This window comes from Mizuhopecten yessoensis, unplaced genomic scaffold (genome assembly GCF_002113885.1).
Source record: "Mizuhopecten yessoensis strain PY_sf001 unplaced genomic scaffold, ASM211388v2 scaffold716267, whole genome shotgun sequence".
In the NCBI taxonomy this organism is placed as follows: Eukaryota; Metazoa; Mollusca; class Bivalvia; order Pectinida; family Pectinidae; genus Mizuhopecten; species Mizuhopecten yessoensis.
In genome coordinates, this window is record NW_018480031.1 from 399,012 (window position 1) to 418,060 (window position 19,049).

General features: G+C 34.9%; 1 protein-coding gene across 2 annotated transcripts; it reads right to left on the reverse strand.

Moving 5' to 3' along the window:
- Positions 1-1,872: 1,872 nt before the first annotated feature.
- On the reverse strand, positions 1,873-18,046 carry LOC110442450 (serine O-acetyltransferase-like). Of its 2 annotated transcripts, XR_002462019.1 has the most exons (12): positions 17,437-18,046; positions 14,283-14,496; positions 11,638-11,750; positions 10,873-10,906; positions 9,555-9,641; positions 8,831-8,910; positions 7,519-7,668; positions 6,758-6,941; positions 5,604-5,757; positions 5,305-5,396; positions 2,150-3,181; positions 1,873-2,084 (listed from the first exon to the last, which is right to left on the reverse strand). XR_002462019.1 is itself a non-coding variant. In XM_021486061.1 (11 exons), the coding sequence occupies exons 1-11, from the start codon at positions 17,835-17,837 to the stop codon at positions 3,119-3,121; spliced, it is 1,572 nt and encodes a 523-aa protein (XP_021341736.1). In that variant the 5' UTR covers positions 17,838-18,046; the 3' UTR covers positions 1,873-3,118. The 2 variants fall into 2 exon arrangements, 1 of the variants encoding a protein (XP_021341736.1); XM_021486061.1 differs by having other exon boundaries at positions 1,873-3,181.
- Positions 18,047-19,049: the final 1,003 nt, after the last annotated feature.

Here is a 19,049-nt window from a genome sequence, read left to right on the forward strand (position 1 = left end):
AATCCATGCATCTCTCAGCAAAATCTGTTATTACCATTGATAAAACAAAGAATTTTTGATCAAGGCATACAATCCCTAAGGGCCACAGTGGAAAACTCTCCAAAATGTTTATTGTATAAACATATAATAGATTTTGGAGAAACATTACAATTTTACCTCACAAAATATATACCAAAGAAATATCGCATTTGTTTAACTCGAATACGTACATCTACCCATTCTTTAGCTATAGAAGTTGGAAGGTATAATAATATACCTAGAGAACGTAGATATTGTAAACAGTGTAACTCCCCCTCTGAATTAGAGGACGAATTTCATTTTTTATTGGTCTGTTCTAAATTCCAAAATCTCAGATCTCGTTTTATCAAAAGCTATTATTGGAAAAAACCATCTGTGTTTAAAGTCGTCCAGTTATTGAGTGTCCATAATATTAAAGAATTGTGTATACTAGGAAAATTCATATATGAGGCAAACAAATTAAGGGTATTATAATGGAATATGATTGTTTTCATCCTCTGTACATTGTCCATGATTTGTTTAAAAAAAGGTTTTGTATACTGATGGGCCAATGGCCCAAAGTTTGAATAAAACTTGAAACTTAAACTTGATATTAAATTAAGTGACTGGTTGTTCAGCATCACCTCTCCTCGTCATTTGTAAATGATTCTGTCACATACTACCAGCCCAGTCCCTTCTAGTGCTAAATGTCAGATAGACAATTAAAGTTTAATATTGGAGATTACACCTCGTATTTGGAAAACAATTTGGTAAAGAAACTCTATTTCAGTAATGCAATGTCTATGTCCTTTCATGCCTGTATATGGACAAATAAGAGTTGATTTAATCCAGAGTAATAAATGTTCCCAGAATGGGCAGGTCATGATAGTCATATTGCAAACACATTTGTGACTGAAACATATTTTATTGCGTTAGTGAAGCAAACAGATTGTGAACAATTTATTAAAACATGACAAAAGTTATCTCTGCAATACATTTACATCAATTCAGAAATAGCATAATACTTATCACAATGAATGTCATTTTACATCGAACACAAAATAGCATAGACTTCAAAAGAAAGGAAAATACATCGAAACGTAACAAATGAAAAGTGTACTAACGTAATTTCCTTAAATCTTTTGCTACATTTTATTTAATCTTGCACATTTTAGAAGTAATTTGTTTCTACCGACATCATTTCATTTCAGAGGAGTAGGGCTTTGGTGTCAATAACAACATTCAGATTTTGAACACATAATTTTACATGCCTATTGGATAAGACTAGTAATTAATACATATATTTATTTGATGTACCGAAATTCTTTTTTTGCAATAGGGTAAACAATTTGATGACTTAACTCACTTAATGTTAAAAAACATTCATCAAATAAAATGTATCATGCTTGCTCAAGTGTGACAACATCTAGAATGCAGCAAATATGCAACCAAACGTGCGAAACACTTAGACATGAGAAAACTCTTCAGAACCTGAATCGAAGCTGGGAGAACATACACTACCCATATAAGGTGTAATTTGGGATTTTAATTTTCATTAATGAACAATATATATAAAGGATCTGAAAGAGTTGTCTTTTTCATAAAAATAAATGTAAAACGTGAATTATAGATCATGTTTCAATTTTTGCAAACATTTGATCAGTTTAAATTAAAAGTTTTGGGACGAATTTCAAAAATATTCTATAAAACTAAAATGATAAAACATAACAGACTAAGATTATTTTAACACTGACTATGGTGCAAATAATTTACACTGATGTGGCAAAAACATTTTTCTCGTTGCAATGTCAATTCTTTTTTACATATACGATGATATTAATATGAATTTCACACTCACTTAAGTTTAATTATGACTAGTATCAGTATATGTAGAGAATATTAGGGTATTAAACCACCCCGTCCCACTCACACACACACACACACACACACACACACACTCTCTCTCTCTCTCTCTCTCTCTCTCACACACACACACACATACACACACATAGAATTTTAGGGTATTAAACCTCCCCGTCCCACTCACACACACACATACACACACAGAGAATATTAGGGTATTAAACCTTCCCGTCCCACTCACAAACACACACATACACACACACACGCACAGAATATTAGGGTATTAAACCTCCCCGTCCCACTCACAAACACCAAAGGACAGGACAACTGTGGGCCACAGGCAAACTCCGCGTTCCTGACCTGCCAAAAACGGTCAAAATCAAGAATAATCAAATAGTGACCTATGACACTGGACACTATATGTACAAACATGTTATTGAAATTTAATCAAGTCTAGAAGGCTTTGTCCAGACAATTAACTGTTATGAAACTGTCCATAACTTTATTAAAATCTATAAGGTCTGGAAGATGAAGCAGTCAAAATTAAAGTTCATGTATATGAGCATATATTTGCAAAATAAATGGTCGAAATGAAAAAAACACTAGTAGTTAAGATATGTTTAACAATTTTACAAAAGGTAATGGAATAAAAAATATAAAAATAGCACAGTTTACAACAAAGTTTTATTGCAATCTATGCAGTACTTAAGGAAAACCTTAAGATTCCAGTTTGAACCTCTCTCCATGCATTTCATTGCGGGTTTAAGGTTGCCGATAGAGAAACTACGATAAGTGGTATAATCTTTCATGAATTTGAAGCAAAACTCATCTTCAATTTCAGTTCGAAAGAGTTTATATCTTTGACTTATTACCTTGAAATGAGAGCCCTGAAAATGATTTGTGAAGCAATGAAATCTACATTTGAACCTTTACCCTCATGTGTGACCTTAACCTTGTATGAAGTTAATTCAGGTCCTGGAAACCTCGAGATTTACCTATGATCATATACGTTGTCAGTTCAAGACCACGCTTATATTGAGTTTTATACGTGGGACAAATAAATTATCACCTTTCTCAAGGTGAAACACGAGCATACAGGCAGAGCGTAAATATCACACCAGTATATCCTATTGTAGAAAGACATACAAAACAACAGCACAATCCAGAGGGCCAATATCTAAAAAGTCCGTCTCAATTTAATTGGAAATTAAAAGTAGTCTCTTGGATTTCCTGCCTCAGAATATATTCTCCGGGCCTTTCATGTAAATGTTTTCTCTTTCCCAGCGTGGCCTTTGTTGCGTAATTCTGTTTCTAAGAAACCCTGAAATGGAATGGTTATGAAGAAATTAATTACATAAAACCATCAAAATATATCTTTTAAATGGAAAAAGTTTAAATGGCTTTCTCATTTCGTTTAGATTAGATTTTTTTTTAAATTTTCGCCTTCATGTGCCATAACAATATGGCAATATGTCAACAATATGGAGTAGAGGGAGGTAACTCCGACTGAAATTTTAGGATCAATGTACATGAACGATACCATTTTAGAATTGAGTTTAGTTTGAACGAAGCCAACATGAATATAAGGTGTGCTTTCCTTAACCCGACCCAGTTGTGTGATTTATGATAATAAATCCTTTAACTTATGTTCTGTTTTGTTGCATGTGCTTGTATTGTAATGTATACGTTACAAGGTACATAATATTATGTAAATATCTACGATATTTTGTTTTATGAAAAGATACTGAAAAACGTGACTCAAATTTATTAACAACAAAAAACACAAAAAATCGATAAAGAAAGATTTTAAAATGTAAAATGTCACTATAATATTTTGAGTAGTGGCCTTGTTCTGGTTCGGCTAGATTTAGACAACACTTCATTTTAAACGTAGTCAAATTATATAAATTGGGAACGATCTACATGGTTTTGTCATTAAATTTGTAGTGTACACCTTATTTCAAAGACATGAATTAAATAAACACATGCTTTTCTAAAATAATCTATGACACACCATACTCCGTTCAGGTTTACAACACCGTAAAAAGCTCAATTCAGAAACGTGTTACACAGAATTAGCTACATGTATGATAGGGCCGGGCTACTTCTACCATTATGGCAGAGAAGGGTTTTTCATACACAGATGATATTTTCTTCTTGACTTCAACACAATTTGTTTTAGCCCAGCTGTACTATTTCCTGTACGTCTTACGGTCGTCTTTGGACATCAATTAATGTTTATGATACACTTAAAATACTACCTTTCTGGCATTAAAGGAGGTTAGCAACATGTTTGGTAGGCAAAAGCTTGGCAGAAAAAAAATAACAACTATTCAAATACATTTTCTAGGGCATTTTGCAAGGAACATAACAGAAAAGTAACTTTATGTTTTCTTTTATTTTGATGTCTTCAGGTAGACACACAGGTCGTGTCTGTATTGTTTCTCGTATGATAGCGTTCGTGTGGTTATCCATATGATGGTTATTCATAGCGTTATGATAGGGTGATATAATATCGTTTTCTTTGTGCCATTGTTTATTATATAGAGCTATGACTGGTGTTTATTTATAAGATTATGGTCATTGTTTGTGTTTCCGGTTATGGCCGTTGTTTATGTTTACGTTTATTGTCGTTGTTTATTTATAAGGTTATAACAGTTGTTTATTTATAAGGTTATAACAGTTGTTTATTTATAAGGTTATAACAGTTGTTTATTTATAAGGTTATAACAGTTGTTTATTTATAAGGTTATAACAGTTGTTTATTTATAAGGTTATAACAGTTGTTTATTTATAAGGTTATAACAGTTGTTTATTTATAAGGTTATAACAGTTGTTTATTTATAAGGTTATAACAGTTGTTTATTTATAAGGTTATAACAGTTGTTTATTTATAAGGTTATAACAGTTGTTTATTTATAAGGTTATAACAGTTGTTTATTTATAAGGTTATAACAGTTGTTTATTTATAAGGTTATAACAGTTGTTTATTTATAGGTTATCACAGTTGTTTATGTTTACAGTTATGGCCGTTGTTTATGTATAAGGTTATAACAGATGTTTATTTATAAGGTTATGACAGTTGTTTATTTATAAGGTTATGACAGTTGTTTATGTATAAGGTTATCACAGTTGTTTATTTATAAGGTTATAACAGTTGTTTATATATAAGGTTATAACAGTTGTTTATTTATACGGTTATAACAGTTGTTTATTTGTAAGGTTATTACAGTTGTTTATTTATAAGGTTATAACAGTTGTTTATATATAAGGTTATAACAGTTGTTTATTTATACGGTTATAACAGTTGTTTATTTGTAAGGTTATAATAGTTGTTTATTTATAGGTTATCACAGTTGTTCATTTATAAAGTTATAACAGTTGTTTATTTATAAGGTTATAACTGTTGTTTATCTAATAGGGTTATGTTGGCACTGTACTTACCTTAGTAGCGGCTCCCACACCATTCAGATCTAACAAGAACGTGTCGTGTCCAAAAAGAGAATCTAACTCATAATAGGTAACTCCTGGGTTTCCTGTCAGAAAAAAAGCTAGATCTTACAGCATTCAGTTAATCAGGAATAAACATTTAAAGGAAAGGAACAAAAACAAACATATTTCGTGTCCGGTTAGGCTGCTTATTTCTTTAATATTTCACCTTCAGTCATAATTATAACCAGGTCAAGGGGAATAAGTTGCCTTATAACAACATGTTTAACAGTAATAGACGTAAATATACATACCAGACTCTTTTAAAATCCGTGCGAGTTGTCTTTGCTGCCATATGGGGAAAAGGATATCAGTCTGTACACCTAGAATCATAGTAGGGCATTGAACTGTCGACAGACCGGCGTGTAGCGAGTCATGGCCCTCAGATATATCAAACAGATCCATGGCCTACAACCAATAATCAGGCATATACAATATATACTTAATATATTTTACAACATTATGAAACAAGTTTTATCAACTGATATTAATCACTCTTGTTGGCTAGGGGGAAATCGGAGTACACGGAGAAAACTAACGTGGTCGGACAGGTAAGCCAATGCAATTTCAAGTCAGATCGGAAAATTAAAACCTGGATGTTCTTGGTCAAAAACGAGTGCGCTATCAACAGCGCCACCCGCTACTTATATTAGGACCTTATGCATAATGGTAAAGAGGTGGCGTATTAACTCATTATAATCCTACTTTCTGTCTTGAAAAAGGAAAATGGAAGAATAACCTCTGATAGGGTTCGTCCATCTGATACGTTATACACCGTCAGTTCTAATTACAAACTCAGTTTTGTATATGGGTTCAAACTTTACATTCAAAAGAAAATCATGCAAACCAAGTTTCATTATGATTCCTATAGTGGTTACAGGGAAACAGGTAATAACTTTAAATGCGATTTAAGAAAGCAGGTGCCTAGAAGCCGTTTTCTTTTTCCAGTCCATCTCTAACCAAAGGATGCATAACTGTGGACCAAAAGAGTATGTCTCCTAAGTTTCATTTATATATTTTCTGTAGTTACTGAGAAATAGCAGCAACTCAAAGATGGCTGCCTGCATGGTGGACATTTTGTTTCCGTTTGTGTGTGTTTTTATCCGTTTCGAAATGCAGAATGCACTGAAATATACATACCAAGTTTTGTCGCATTCCCTTCCGTAGCTTTTGAGAAATGACAATAACAATCTTCACTCGCAAAGTTAAAGATGGCTGCTCTGCATTTACTTTTGAATGATTTCAAATTAGAGCATGCACCACTATGGAATAAGGAGATCATGTTCACCAAGTTCAAACATGGTCCCTTTAATATTTCTTTTTTTATGAAATAGCGGTAACAATACCTGTGTACAGACTGATGAAAAGAAATGTATCTAAGTTTTGTTGCTTTGTACATAGTACCTACCTTAGATATGTAGAGAAGAGAGTTGGGATCATACTTGGTAGAGAAGCTCTCACCCTGGTGCTCAAGGTAGCTCTCTATGAGGAAGGAAGGGCACAAGGAAGGACAAACATTCTTGTCTATCCTGCCTCGCCCAAACCTCTTGTCCCACTCAGGACCACTTCTGTAGGTCAAGGTTGCAATCTCCCTTTGAAAAGAAAAACAAATTTAACCTCATGAAAATTGGAAGTTAACTGGTTGGCGTTGTTTCAATAGTGATCTCAACCTTTTCATGTTCCTGGTAGTTGAAAACGAAACTTAGTTAAGGAGACCATTCCCATTGTTGTATTGTAGAGAGCAAAATTTAAATTTACGAAGCCATTTTCATGAGAAGGTTTATATAATATTTGACCGTACTTTCCTATTGAGTTTCACCTTTCTGACTAAAGGATTAGACTATGCACTACCTTCATCTACATAAGGATCAGATAAGATCAACTTTATTTTTAGTAGGAGTGAGCTTGAATGTTGACGAACTACGCAAAAATGACCTCTCCTTCTTATATATTGCCGGACATCCCACATAGTTTATAGGTGGTCGGGTGGTGCAGTGGATAGCGCACACGAACAAATCGCAGCCTCCCAAAACACACACGCATATACTACACGCATGCATCTTGCACACAGGAGAGGCCGTCCTTAAATGACCATAGCTGTTCATAGGACGTCAAACAATACTAAACCAAACCAAACCAAACTATGATTGAGATGAGAAGAGAGCATACCTTGCTAGTTTCATGCCAATCTTGGGGAATTTTCCATTGTAGTAGTAACCTTTGTTCCAGTTTGGGTCACACATGATCGTCTTCCTCTGGAGATATCGCATCGATATAGATGTAGGATGGGACTGGGCACAAGACGATATGGACACCACTCTGTTGGTAAAGGGGGAACGATAAAAGGCTGAGTATAACTTGATTATATGGTCGTTTGTCAACATGTGTGAATTGTATATGATGATTAAAGTTTTCCTTGCATACAAATGAACCAAAACAGAGATCATCTTGTTCAAACACTGTATATGAAATGCATGCAAGACTGCATCAAATCATTGAAAGATTATCTTTAAGCATCTGAACGTATTGCACCCAAAATTATGTTGTGTCTGCACTATATTATATTGTACGGCAAATAATTATGTCTATACATATTTAATACACCAAGTAATAAGATGGCTGATTTTTTTATAATCAATATGGAGGCAACTGATCATGAATTAACTATTTTCCTAATTAATCTTTAAAAATCTTTAAAAAAATCAAGTACATCTATCAAAACACGATGAACAGAGTGTATGCCGAGCAATTATAAAATAAGTACTTTTCATTTCATATTATAAACTCGAATACGAGTTGTCTCTCCTCCTACAAAATATTACAATGGATGACTTGCCTACAATATGTTAAAGTGAGCAACATATCATTTCTTTGATCGTTTTGATAACAGACATAAAGTAGCAAGAAATGTTTATTTACTGTCATTTTAATTATCACCTTGTATTTAATATATAGAAGAAATATCCATAGAATTGAGGACCAAGTAGAAAAGTATACAGGGAACAGTCTAACAAAAGGTGCGATTCGCTTCGGTTCATATTCTTTTGGGGTGATTCTCAGTCAGTGAACAATTATATTTTTTTGTTATTGTTTATTTTTTGACAACTTTTTCATAATACATATAATCATGAAATAATTCCTCATTCACCTACCCCTAGATAATATGTACTGTATATCGAAGAAGTCCAAGCCTACCATAGTACCAACACACACACACACACACATCACAATGTGTACATGATCATTTGGTCAATATATAATACCATTCGGAACCTTTGACGAAACAAATGATAATAAAGTGAGGCACACATACATCAGTCAAACGAGGCAGGGGAGAAGAACTTCTTACCTTTTATCTCGGGAATTAATCATCTCTTGAAATTATTTATAGTCTTTTGCCTTTGGCCTCTGTGAATACTGTTTTCAAATGGATGTTAAATCTTTGTAAGTGTGAAATGTCAAAATTTATATAAATGCATACCTTTCCACTCGATCAGGGTGTAGAGACGCTGACAAGAGGGAACACATGCCTCCTAAGGAGGACCCGACACTGCCGTAGAGCTAGAACAGACAAATATACAATGTAGGTAACCGCAACTGTAATATAACTAATGTATAATAATAGTATCAATTAGCGCGTTGTAAATAACTTTTTACACATGTTATTTAAGTTCCGAATTTCCCCTGAAGGTTTTATTTGCAAATACCTGAATTCGAGATTGAGAGGATGATATTTCAATATTGATATAAGCTATCGATGAAATAAATATACGTACAAGATTTTGATTTGTAAATGATTCTCCTAGTAATTAACAAGAACATTAATTCGTCAAGTAATGAAGTGATCTATGGGGAAAGAACACTCATCATACCGTAGTATATCAGCGACTATAAGTAGCACGTTTCCTGATTTAGAGACACAGTAGTTAGCGGTTATCATAATTTAATGACTTGCAGAGGAGTCAAAAAGTAACAAAATATATTACAGTTCATTTTTACATAGCCTATTTCAAATCTTGCAGTGATATGAGATATTGTGTGTTGAATGACATTCTTGTCTAGTCTACTGGTACAATGCATGTTTAGAAACAGTTGAATTTTAGTGTATACATGATATTACCTAGAAATACGTGATATAACTGGTAACAACATGGATTACATGTAGACATATTAGATGTCCTGTTGATACATAATTGGTTACATACCTTTTCAATTCCCAGGTGATCCAGCAGTAAAAATTGGGCATTGACCATATCGTCTATACTAATCACAGGGAATGTCGTGGCATATTGCTGTCAAATAAAGTAGCTCGCTTAAAGAAGCAGTGACAATGATATATTTATCTAGTTTTAAAGTTGACAAAAATTCAACAGAATGCTGAATTAATTCTTATCAATTTCATTTGTTTCAGAGTAACTCAAATTCTCACAGCGTTGATGCAAATAATCAGTGTAAGATAATCAATCAGTAATGCTAGTGAACATCAGGTTAACCAATGAACATGGGAAATATGAAAGAGTTTACATGTGCTGATGGAATTAAATTTAAATTATGCTTGTATTCTGCTATCCCAAAACAATTTTCAATGAGGTGCAAGTGCTGACAGAACAGATACTTTGCTGCATCACGGCAGAATGCCAAACTATTTGCCTTCAGTGAAATTTAAATTAAAGAATATATCCACAGAATTGGGACAGATGACTACATTTGTGTAGCATTCGCATTCGACCGATATATGAAGTCTAATCAAATTCTATTCCAAAATTAAGTAGCAAGAATAATGTCAAATTTGAGCATACATAGCTGGAATAGTGTTTCATATAACTATACAGTTATGTCTTGCAAAACTACAGTAAATATATAATTGAATCTTGTATGCATGGACCATATCAATTATTTGATTTGCTTACCTCTTCCATTTCCCCACATTATGAACAACAGGGATGGCTTACTACTAAACTGTAGAAGGAAGATTTTGATGAACATGAGCTTTCCCTTTCTTGATAGTAATATCACTGCTTCTCAAATGATGTTTACATGTCGCAGTTGATTTGGTAATCAAGAGTTTGATCAAAATATCGTGACTTGGTGATATATGTCGACTGATGACAAACAAACTTACAACACAAGAATACTTTCGGAAATAAACTAACTCTTTGTGTTATATAAATGTCGATTTTTTTATTATTCTCATTTGTGTGGATCTCCACATGAGGACGTGACATTAATTGGATTTGACCTAGACTAACAGGTAAGCAGATGTCATCGATGAAGCAGATGCTTTTACTCGTCCAGAATACCTGGTCTTATTCTTCTTGTACTTTCCTTTGTTCATATGTTCCTCTACTGTTATCGATGTTGAGTTCAAGTAACTGTTTTGTTGATACTTCGGTATTTTTTCGATTTTTTTCGGAATTTCATCTGAGCAGTAAAATAATTATTAATTAATCATCTTTATGTTACATTTTTCTGATGAACATTGGATCCAAAACAAGAGAAGATCTATATTTTTTTTATATTTACCTTTCCAGTGATAGGATTGACAGAAGATGGACCACTGAAACGGTAAAACATGATTGTTATAATATCACACTTTTAAGGTTACCTTTTCTGACGGTGACATATTGAAACCACTGCTTTAATCTCTGAAAGCAGTATCTATTAAAAATTCTTTCAATGAACATGTTTAAATAAATCTTCTTGTCAAAAAAACTAGTATCTACAGTTGTATTTTGACCCTTAGAGCTGAAGTCAACTGTTGTTACCATAGACTTTAGACGTTATAATAATACCTCAAACCAGGAAATGATTGGTGGTGTTTTATCTTTCGCCCTTTTCCCACTCCCAAACATCGACAAATTCATCATGAATACTAGTCAAAAGCTTACTTTACATCGAATTTCCATTGTGAAGAGTAAAACTCCTAGGCAAACGTTTTTGGTATCTACAAGTTTATTATATATGGATGGAGTTGTAGTTCTCTGGTATAATTTAGCTGCTGTTCCTTCATTTCTTTGTGGCTAAGTTTTCTCTAAAGTCATTTTGTTCTTATAACAACGTTTGACCGACAATCTGGATGTGTTATGTTTTATTTAATTCTAATAATCTGGATTATGCGTGATGACCTTGCCCCCTACCAAACAAGTGTGTTACTAGGACAGAGACACTTGTCCTGCAGACCGATCTAACATCGTATTTACGTTGTTTTGAATCAGAAATATTTACGTTGATTTGTAACACAGATATGTTATCAACAATTACACTACAGATAAAGATAGCAATACTTACGTTGATCCGTAACAACTGCCTATGTTGTTTGTACAAATGACAAAGAATTTATCGGTATCTACAGCACATCCAGGTCCAACAAATTTTTCCCACCAACCAGGTAAAAAGTTATCCTGTCCAAAATACACAATATTTCATAACTTTATCCACATTTTAAATGAAAAAATATCATATATAATAATGTTTCATATAAAATCATGATTTCCAATTGATACATATGTGCTGTTATGAATAGTTACGAATTCGATTTTAAGCATTAGTTTTATAATATGATGTGAGATTGTCCATGGAGACTAGGGTACCGTTTGTTGGATGGTCCAATTGAATCAGATGCACGTGAAAAGGTCCACGGTGATCAGTGGAGAAAAAGGTTTATGAGGTGTTTGTTTGGACAATGGGGCGAGACGCTCCAATAATATGGCCTATGCGTGGTGACCCATGGATCTTGTCCCTACCAAACATTATTTTGGAGATTTGGAACAGTTGTCCAAAATTAAAAACAGTCTTGTAACAGTCGCAATTCTTCTTAACAAAATGCTATTTCTTTTGATATTTTTTTTGATCCTCTACGATTACTCAAATGCGCAGAACTTTATGTTTTTTTTTACAGCACCGCCAAATGAAATGTAACCGTTGTAGTGACTTTCATCAATTAGCGTATATGGGTATGGGTTCTGTTTGTTATCTAGCTTAGTTTATCTATCCAGGTCGAGAGAAAGGTCATAAACCAGACCCGACATTCAGACACCATACAGGTCAATGTCACAGGTATTCCATATTTTACCATCACGCTGGACACTGCTGGACAGATAAATAGCCCTTAACAAAGTGTCTCGACAGGTCATTCCAGTGCAATATGTCACAGTATCTGTGCTTCTAACAGGCTGGCAGGCTGCATGATATCTGTACTATTGTCAATAGCCTTGTTATAAACAGATTGGTTCGATAACTCCATATCATCGTTATAAGTGTTTGATGATCACAACCTCTAGACATCTATCTGTCAAAATGTCGAAGTCTGATGTCAGGACCAGAGGAATCTTGGGCTTCACACAGTCTTGATATTAATAGGGTCCAATGACCACAATGCCTTGATATTAATATGGTCCAATGACCACAATGCCTTGGTATTAATATGGTCCAATGACCACCCAGTATTGATATTAATATAGTCCAATAACCACAACGCTTTGATATTAATATGGTCCAACGACCGCTGTATTGGAACCCCATTTTTCTAGACGTTCTTGTTCCCAGGTAAAAAAATCGATTATGTAATGGTTGATAAACTTGGACAATTTTCGATAGAAAAAAATATATCGGTTACCTAAAACACTAGGTGGATATTGGGACATTCTGATAGTGATGTCTAGACAGCATAGTTTATAGGGGAAGCACCGTAATAATCGTTTACTCGAGACATTTGTATTTCAGATAAAAAATGTCTTGGGTTGAGATAAAAGTCAACTAAAACTAAGTCATGTGATATTATCTCCCCTACTATTTACTTACACCAGTGTTTACCAGGTAGGAATATGTCAGGTGTCTAGTAAGAGGTACACAAACAGTAACGACATCGGTCAAGGTTAAACTAACATGTTTATGTCTAAAGTCCAAACATCAATGTGACCATCTAGAACATCATAACAGAGAACATACATAGAATTTAATTAGGTCACAACTCATACTTCCACAGTAACCATGTCTCCACAATTATATCCTATATCATGAAAATATTGAAGATATTTAAGGATTAACTTGAATATATTTTTCATGTTATGGATATATAACACAAAAAACGAAGTGTACTTCGCGGTTTATTTAGAGTACACTCCGTTTTTTGTGTTATAGCTNTATATAACACAAAAAACGGAGTGTACTTCGCGGTTTATTTAGAGTACACTCCGTTTTTTTGTGTTATAGCTCCATAACATGAAAAATATATTCAAGTTTATCCTTATGATTTAATCTACTTTACACAATCCCTGTTGAAATCCACTTTTATTGATGGACTCTTTTCTCTTAGAAATTATTGCGCTGCCGTATCAGCCAACCAAAAGCGACGTTACAAACGGCGACGTCATTTTTTTACGTTATGGGCTGATAACATACATTTGTAAGCTAATGCAAATGCTTGTTACAAGCAAGATTAAATTATTTTATGATAACCCTCTCGTTTCCTTTTTAACGTTATTTGTATGGTATTGTATATACATTGTATACTTTTAGCTAGATGAAAGGACACCAAATAAAATTGGTAGTTGACTTTTTAAGATGAAAAACTCACCAATATTGAAACAGACAATTTCATAAGCATCGAATGTATTTCATTAGTGTAGTCTTCTTAATTTCATCCTTTTCTCAGAATTTGAATGATAAAATTTCTGCAACAGTTTTTACAGACGAATAATCTATTTTGGACCGATACGATCAGGAGACCTAAAAGGGCGACAGGATTCGGGAGGATCCTACAAAAGTCCACGGGGAGGGGGATGGCAAGTATGCAACAATATCTAATTAGTCCTTGTATCATAGATAACCCGCAAAAAGTCTTACGTCCGGTTACTTCAGCTTCAGAAAACAAATAAGGAGTGTTTGTTCCTTTCTGTTACTGAGTCTTACATCAGAGTATAAAGAATCCGTACCTCGTGGCTTTTAGCGTGGGAGCTGGCGGACAGTCCAGCGTGGATGATGACAGCGTTACTACGGGCTTCGTTCAGCTCTCCCCAGGTTTCATAAGCAATAGTAACCTCAGGCAGGACAGCGTTGTTGTATTTTACAGGAAAAGGGGATTTGCTTGTAAAGGTCTTGTAGCCAGAGGAAATCTTATCATAGTCTGGTTCAGGACCTGTCATCTTACTGTAAAAAAACCCACATTATTACAATATTATGATTAACCATTTATTTGTTGTCTTTGTGTTTGGACAGTATCGATGGTCATTGTTTTAGTTATCTTTGTGTGAACAATATCTGATGTCCTTTTTAGGAACAATGTTGGTGGTCTTTGTGTGAACAATATCTGGTGTCATTTTTAGGAACAATGTTGGTGGTCTTTGTTTAAACAATATCTGATGTCATTTTTGAGAACAATGTTGGCGGTCTTTGTTTAGACAATATTTTATGCCTTTTTTGAGAACAAAGTTGGCGGTATTAGAAAATAATGGTCGCCCTAATTTGTGGACATGGTTGGTGGTGCTTGTGAGAACGATATGTCACGTTGTACTTGTGTGGACAATAGCATTAGTCTTTTGCATGTATGCCTCAAAATGTTGTGGAATTGTACGTATAATATTGAATTGTTATGGCGTATATCTCTAAAATTGATTCCCTTCGTCCGTATGAATGTACAAATATTGCCCTCTGTGAACTAAACAAATATATTTGTTCAATACACTGACCCAAATCACACGATAACAACTGGTGACTATGAATGGAAATAAACCAGGAGACATAGATGTTGTGTACATGCACCCCGTACATGTTATACAGATAAGCTAGGCGCATGCGCGGTATAAGCCCACAACTTTCAAACATACAAATGAAGATGGTTTAAAAAATTAAAAATATATAAAGAGTTTTGAGCTGGATCTCCTATAACGAAGAATTTGTATCTAACCATCCGCGTTGACAAAGGAAATATAATGTAGATTCGTTGTTATAAGGTCTTCCCACCACCAGGTGCACAGATCATGTTACTGAACCAACGTGACCTACATGATCAACCCGGTAAAAGTACACAGAGGTTCAAATACTGTACCGACCATATCGACAATCTCGGTCGACAGTATGATAACACATTACTTAGCAGGAATAGTACACGAAACAAGTAAACAACTTTATCAATTATCATGATAACAAAAACACAAGATGTGTTATCAATATAAACCACACCTTTATACATATCCTGGTTAAGGTCTAACTGATAACAGACAAAACGTAAACCATTGTATTATCGTGTGATTTACGCTGATCACTATGACTCAGCGAATGTGGTAGTGTTGTACTTAACTGATTGTCCATGGGAGAACATGTAAGATTAATTATTACTGACATATTTTTTAATTGATATAATATTGCAAAGGCGAAATAGATCAAAACAAACTTTAAATAAAATATATTTTCTTCTTCTTTCAATCACAGCGCCGCTTCTTACAGATTTAATGACAACTATCTTTTTCCAAGTCCCCTGTGTTCCTTCACCAAAGGCTGCTCTAGAGGAGTTAAGTTGAAATCCTTAAAACTGCACTGGTGATAAAGAGTTACGTTTAGTGCCCTCTGTCCCAACGAGAGACCCCCTCTTCCTTTAACACTGAATCCCCTTGACCCAAGGGTGCTCAAGGCCATGTCAGATTTACATCACCTTTACCCATCCTGAAGGGGATTTTTTTTCAAGATTTGACCCTTACTTTCTTGTTTAATACTCGCTTAAATTATGTGACACGTCCAAAACGTCAAGTGGAAACTTAGAACACAGTTTCCTGCTTTCAGTCTTTCTAAAATTCTTCCGAATCGGGCTTGAACACAGAATCTGGGTTAGAGCATGAGAACGGGTTCAGAAATACTGGCACTGAACTTGAAAATTGATGTAATGAAGTTCAACATTTGGTCTCATGGTACCCAGACACAAAACGTAAATTTTGTCATCCGACTGCATACACATACATGTACATATACCTTTCCACCCTCCAAATGACTGGGGAAATCCCCCCCCCCCCCCCCCCCNATTCTAAATAATATTTAGAGTATAGTATCAAAAAGATGTATTCAGGAATTTAGTATTCACTTTATTTCAGGTGTGATTTAAACATTTTAACAGCGATGATAACTATGTCTAAAAGGAAAACGAGATATTTTCGGAAAGTGTTTGCATTCTGTATTTTATAGAATCATTTTGCGACATGGCCATTGCATCTTTACCATGTTAAATAAAACTGACATGTTTATCTCCATGGCTTTGTTACCCTAAGTACAATTACATGTAAGTTAATTAACCTTACCCTACCTTTATGTCCTGTAACTTGTATAATCTTGTTATTGCTGACCAGACTTAGTATTTTCTACATGTTACATAACGTAATCGCCTCACCTGTTCGGACAATGACCTGATAACTACCTTTAATGACAAGTGTCACTCTTATGTGGGAGTATGTTGCAAAGGACCTTAATTTATAGTCAGTTGGAACATTTGTGGAATTCCAGAATATCCCGCTGTCAAGTCTGAAAGTAATCCAGCTCTTACGTCATCATTTCACCTGTTAATAGCATATGTAATTGTTGACTTTTTACAACTGTTGGGTCGTATCGTACATAGTGTCTTAATTAAGGTCCTTATGGAGGCACAGTAGTCTAGTGGTAGGACGCCGGGCTCGTGACAGAAGGGTTGCGGGTTCGAGTCAGGCACGGCACTGTGTCTTTGAGCAAGATACTTTACTCCGCTTGTTCCAGCCTACTCAGCTGTAAATGAGTAGGTCGTTGGGCAGAGCTAGAATTGTTGAATGCTAGCTGTTAGCGCCGAAATGGCAGCTCCGGCTGTATGCTCCCAAGGGAGTTTAGAAAGGCATTGGCTGGTTGCAAAAGCCGTATAACCACGGATAATAATTTGTGAACCGCCTTGAGACGACCTACTAGGATGTGATAAAGCGGTAAATAAGAACCTCGAATTATTATTATTTATTATTATTAAGGCATTATACAGATATAAGACATTTTGGAATTTTCCTATGCGTTTTCTTTCCTATGTTTAAACTATTTTTGTTATAAGTTGACATGTAATTACGACTGTGCGCTAAGGCTACTTACTTTCTGGTGAGACAGGGGAATTCTGTTGACATTCCTTTAAAAACCTCCTCTGTAAATGTGGGCGTGTCCACCTGAGGTAGACCATCGTACACATCGTCGTCCTCCTCCTCTCTAAGTCTTGGCCGACTCAGCTGATATTTCACGTCTGTAGATTTTGACAAAACCGGCGACACGGCACGATGAAAGTTATTAATTTGTTCAGTTAAGAATTTTCGAGATAATAACTTTTTATGTTTCCTAGTTCCAGCACATACAGATAATGATTTGTTGTGACAACTTCCAAATTTACCAAACGATCGTTCCAAAGTTTGTAATTTTTTCCCCAGTTGACAGCAATTCTTCAGCTTTTGTGAATTTGGGCGAAGCAACGAAGTCGTCCCCGTCAAACTTAACGCTGCCATTTTGAGTGAGCACTGCTGGACGTCTGTTGTGTGTTGTGATCATGGGACAACTGACGAGTACCTGCTCTCGGTTATATTACCGTTCTCAAAATTCACCCTTACTCGTGGAAGCACGCGTTCCATGACGTAAGCCCTCATACTTCGATAGCGGCACATGTACACACCTAGCTTCTTAAGTAAATAAGCCCTGTTTCTAGGAAATATAATTGTACTATTTGCTAAGTAACTAATTTGATCATAGATATAAATATTTTAATTTAAAATACCGTTGATTCGTATTTATTCAATGTTGTATACGTTGGTTTAATACACCTGTGCCCAATGTCAACACAGCCATGTGCTCTTCACATGTCTAGCTTGTGACGGTGGGGCCTGCAGTAGGACATCGACCTTTATCGTAGAGGTGTACTACACCTCTCACAACCATTGTCACATAATCACTGTTTTACTTCCGCGATCAGGGTACTTTATGTTTTAATATTTAAATGTACTTATATAAAAAGCTTAACTGACAGAGATAATTTAAGCGATTGTCCCCCACTCCACTCTGGAAACAATCCTGGACATGAGCAACACACCCATAACTACAATACTGCATACTTGTCAAATCACGGTATTAGGTTAGATCTGACACCGTGGTTATACATTGCTTAAAGCATTCACTACTCAAGAGGAGTACAGTATTCAAGTAGATACGTATGCTTTGACCGACATCGTTTATACAACTCTATTGTCACATTTCTCTTCACATTCATGCCGTATGAACGCAAATCGGTACGGAAGACATAAATTACATAATATGTGTCTCTGGCGGTACCACCCATTTTGCACAAAGCGTTCATAGCCCAATGTTCGTATAATCCTATTTATATAAGTGCTATGAATCATTGTCATTTTTAAAACATAAGGATATTTGTCATTTTGAAGCTTCTTCTTCACGTACGCTTCATTAAATATATTTAAAATTACGCTTCATATCATTCCCATGGGTTTGGAATGTAGATGGATATCTATTTCGTCATTACTCTAACCCCACTAAACGGATATAAATTTGATTGTCATCGTTAACGTTCACGGCTTCTCTATGTCACTAAGTGAGATCAACGAGTTTGCAGGTCTACATTATACTAAAAGGTTGCTATTTATCTTACGGCTTACAATTCTGGTGTAAATTATAAATTATCTGCATTACGGATTCTCTATTCTCTTACC

What these genes read in the sequence shown, in the direction of transcription:
- LOC110442450 (XM_021486061.1), bottom strand. Translation starts at nt 17,837, where the DNA reads ATGGCAGCGTTAAGTTTGACGGGGACGACTTCGTTGCTTCGCCCAAAT. An exon ending in TTCCCCTGTCTCACCAGAAA is followed by an intron (nt 14,497 to 17,436) that starts GTAAGTAGCCTT and finishes GTTTTTTTACAG; the next exon opens with TAAGATGACAGGTCCTGAAC. An exon ending in ACGGATTTTAAAAGAGTCTG is followed by an intron (nt 5,397 to 5,603) that starts GTATGTATATTT and finishes TTTTTCTGACAG; the next exon opens with GAAACCCAGGAGTTACCTAT.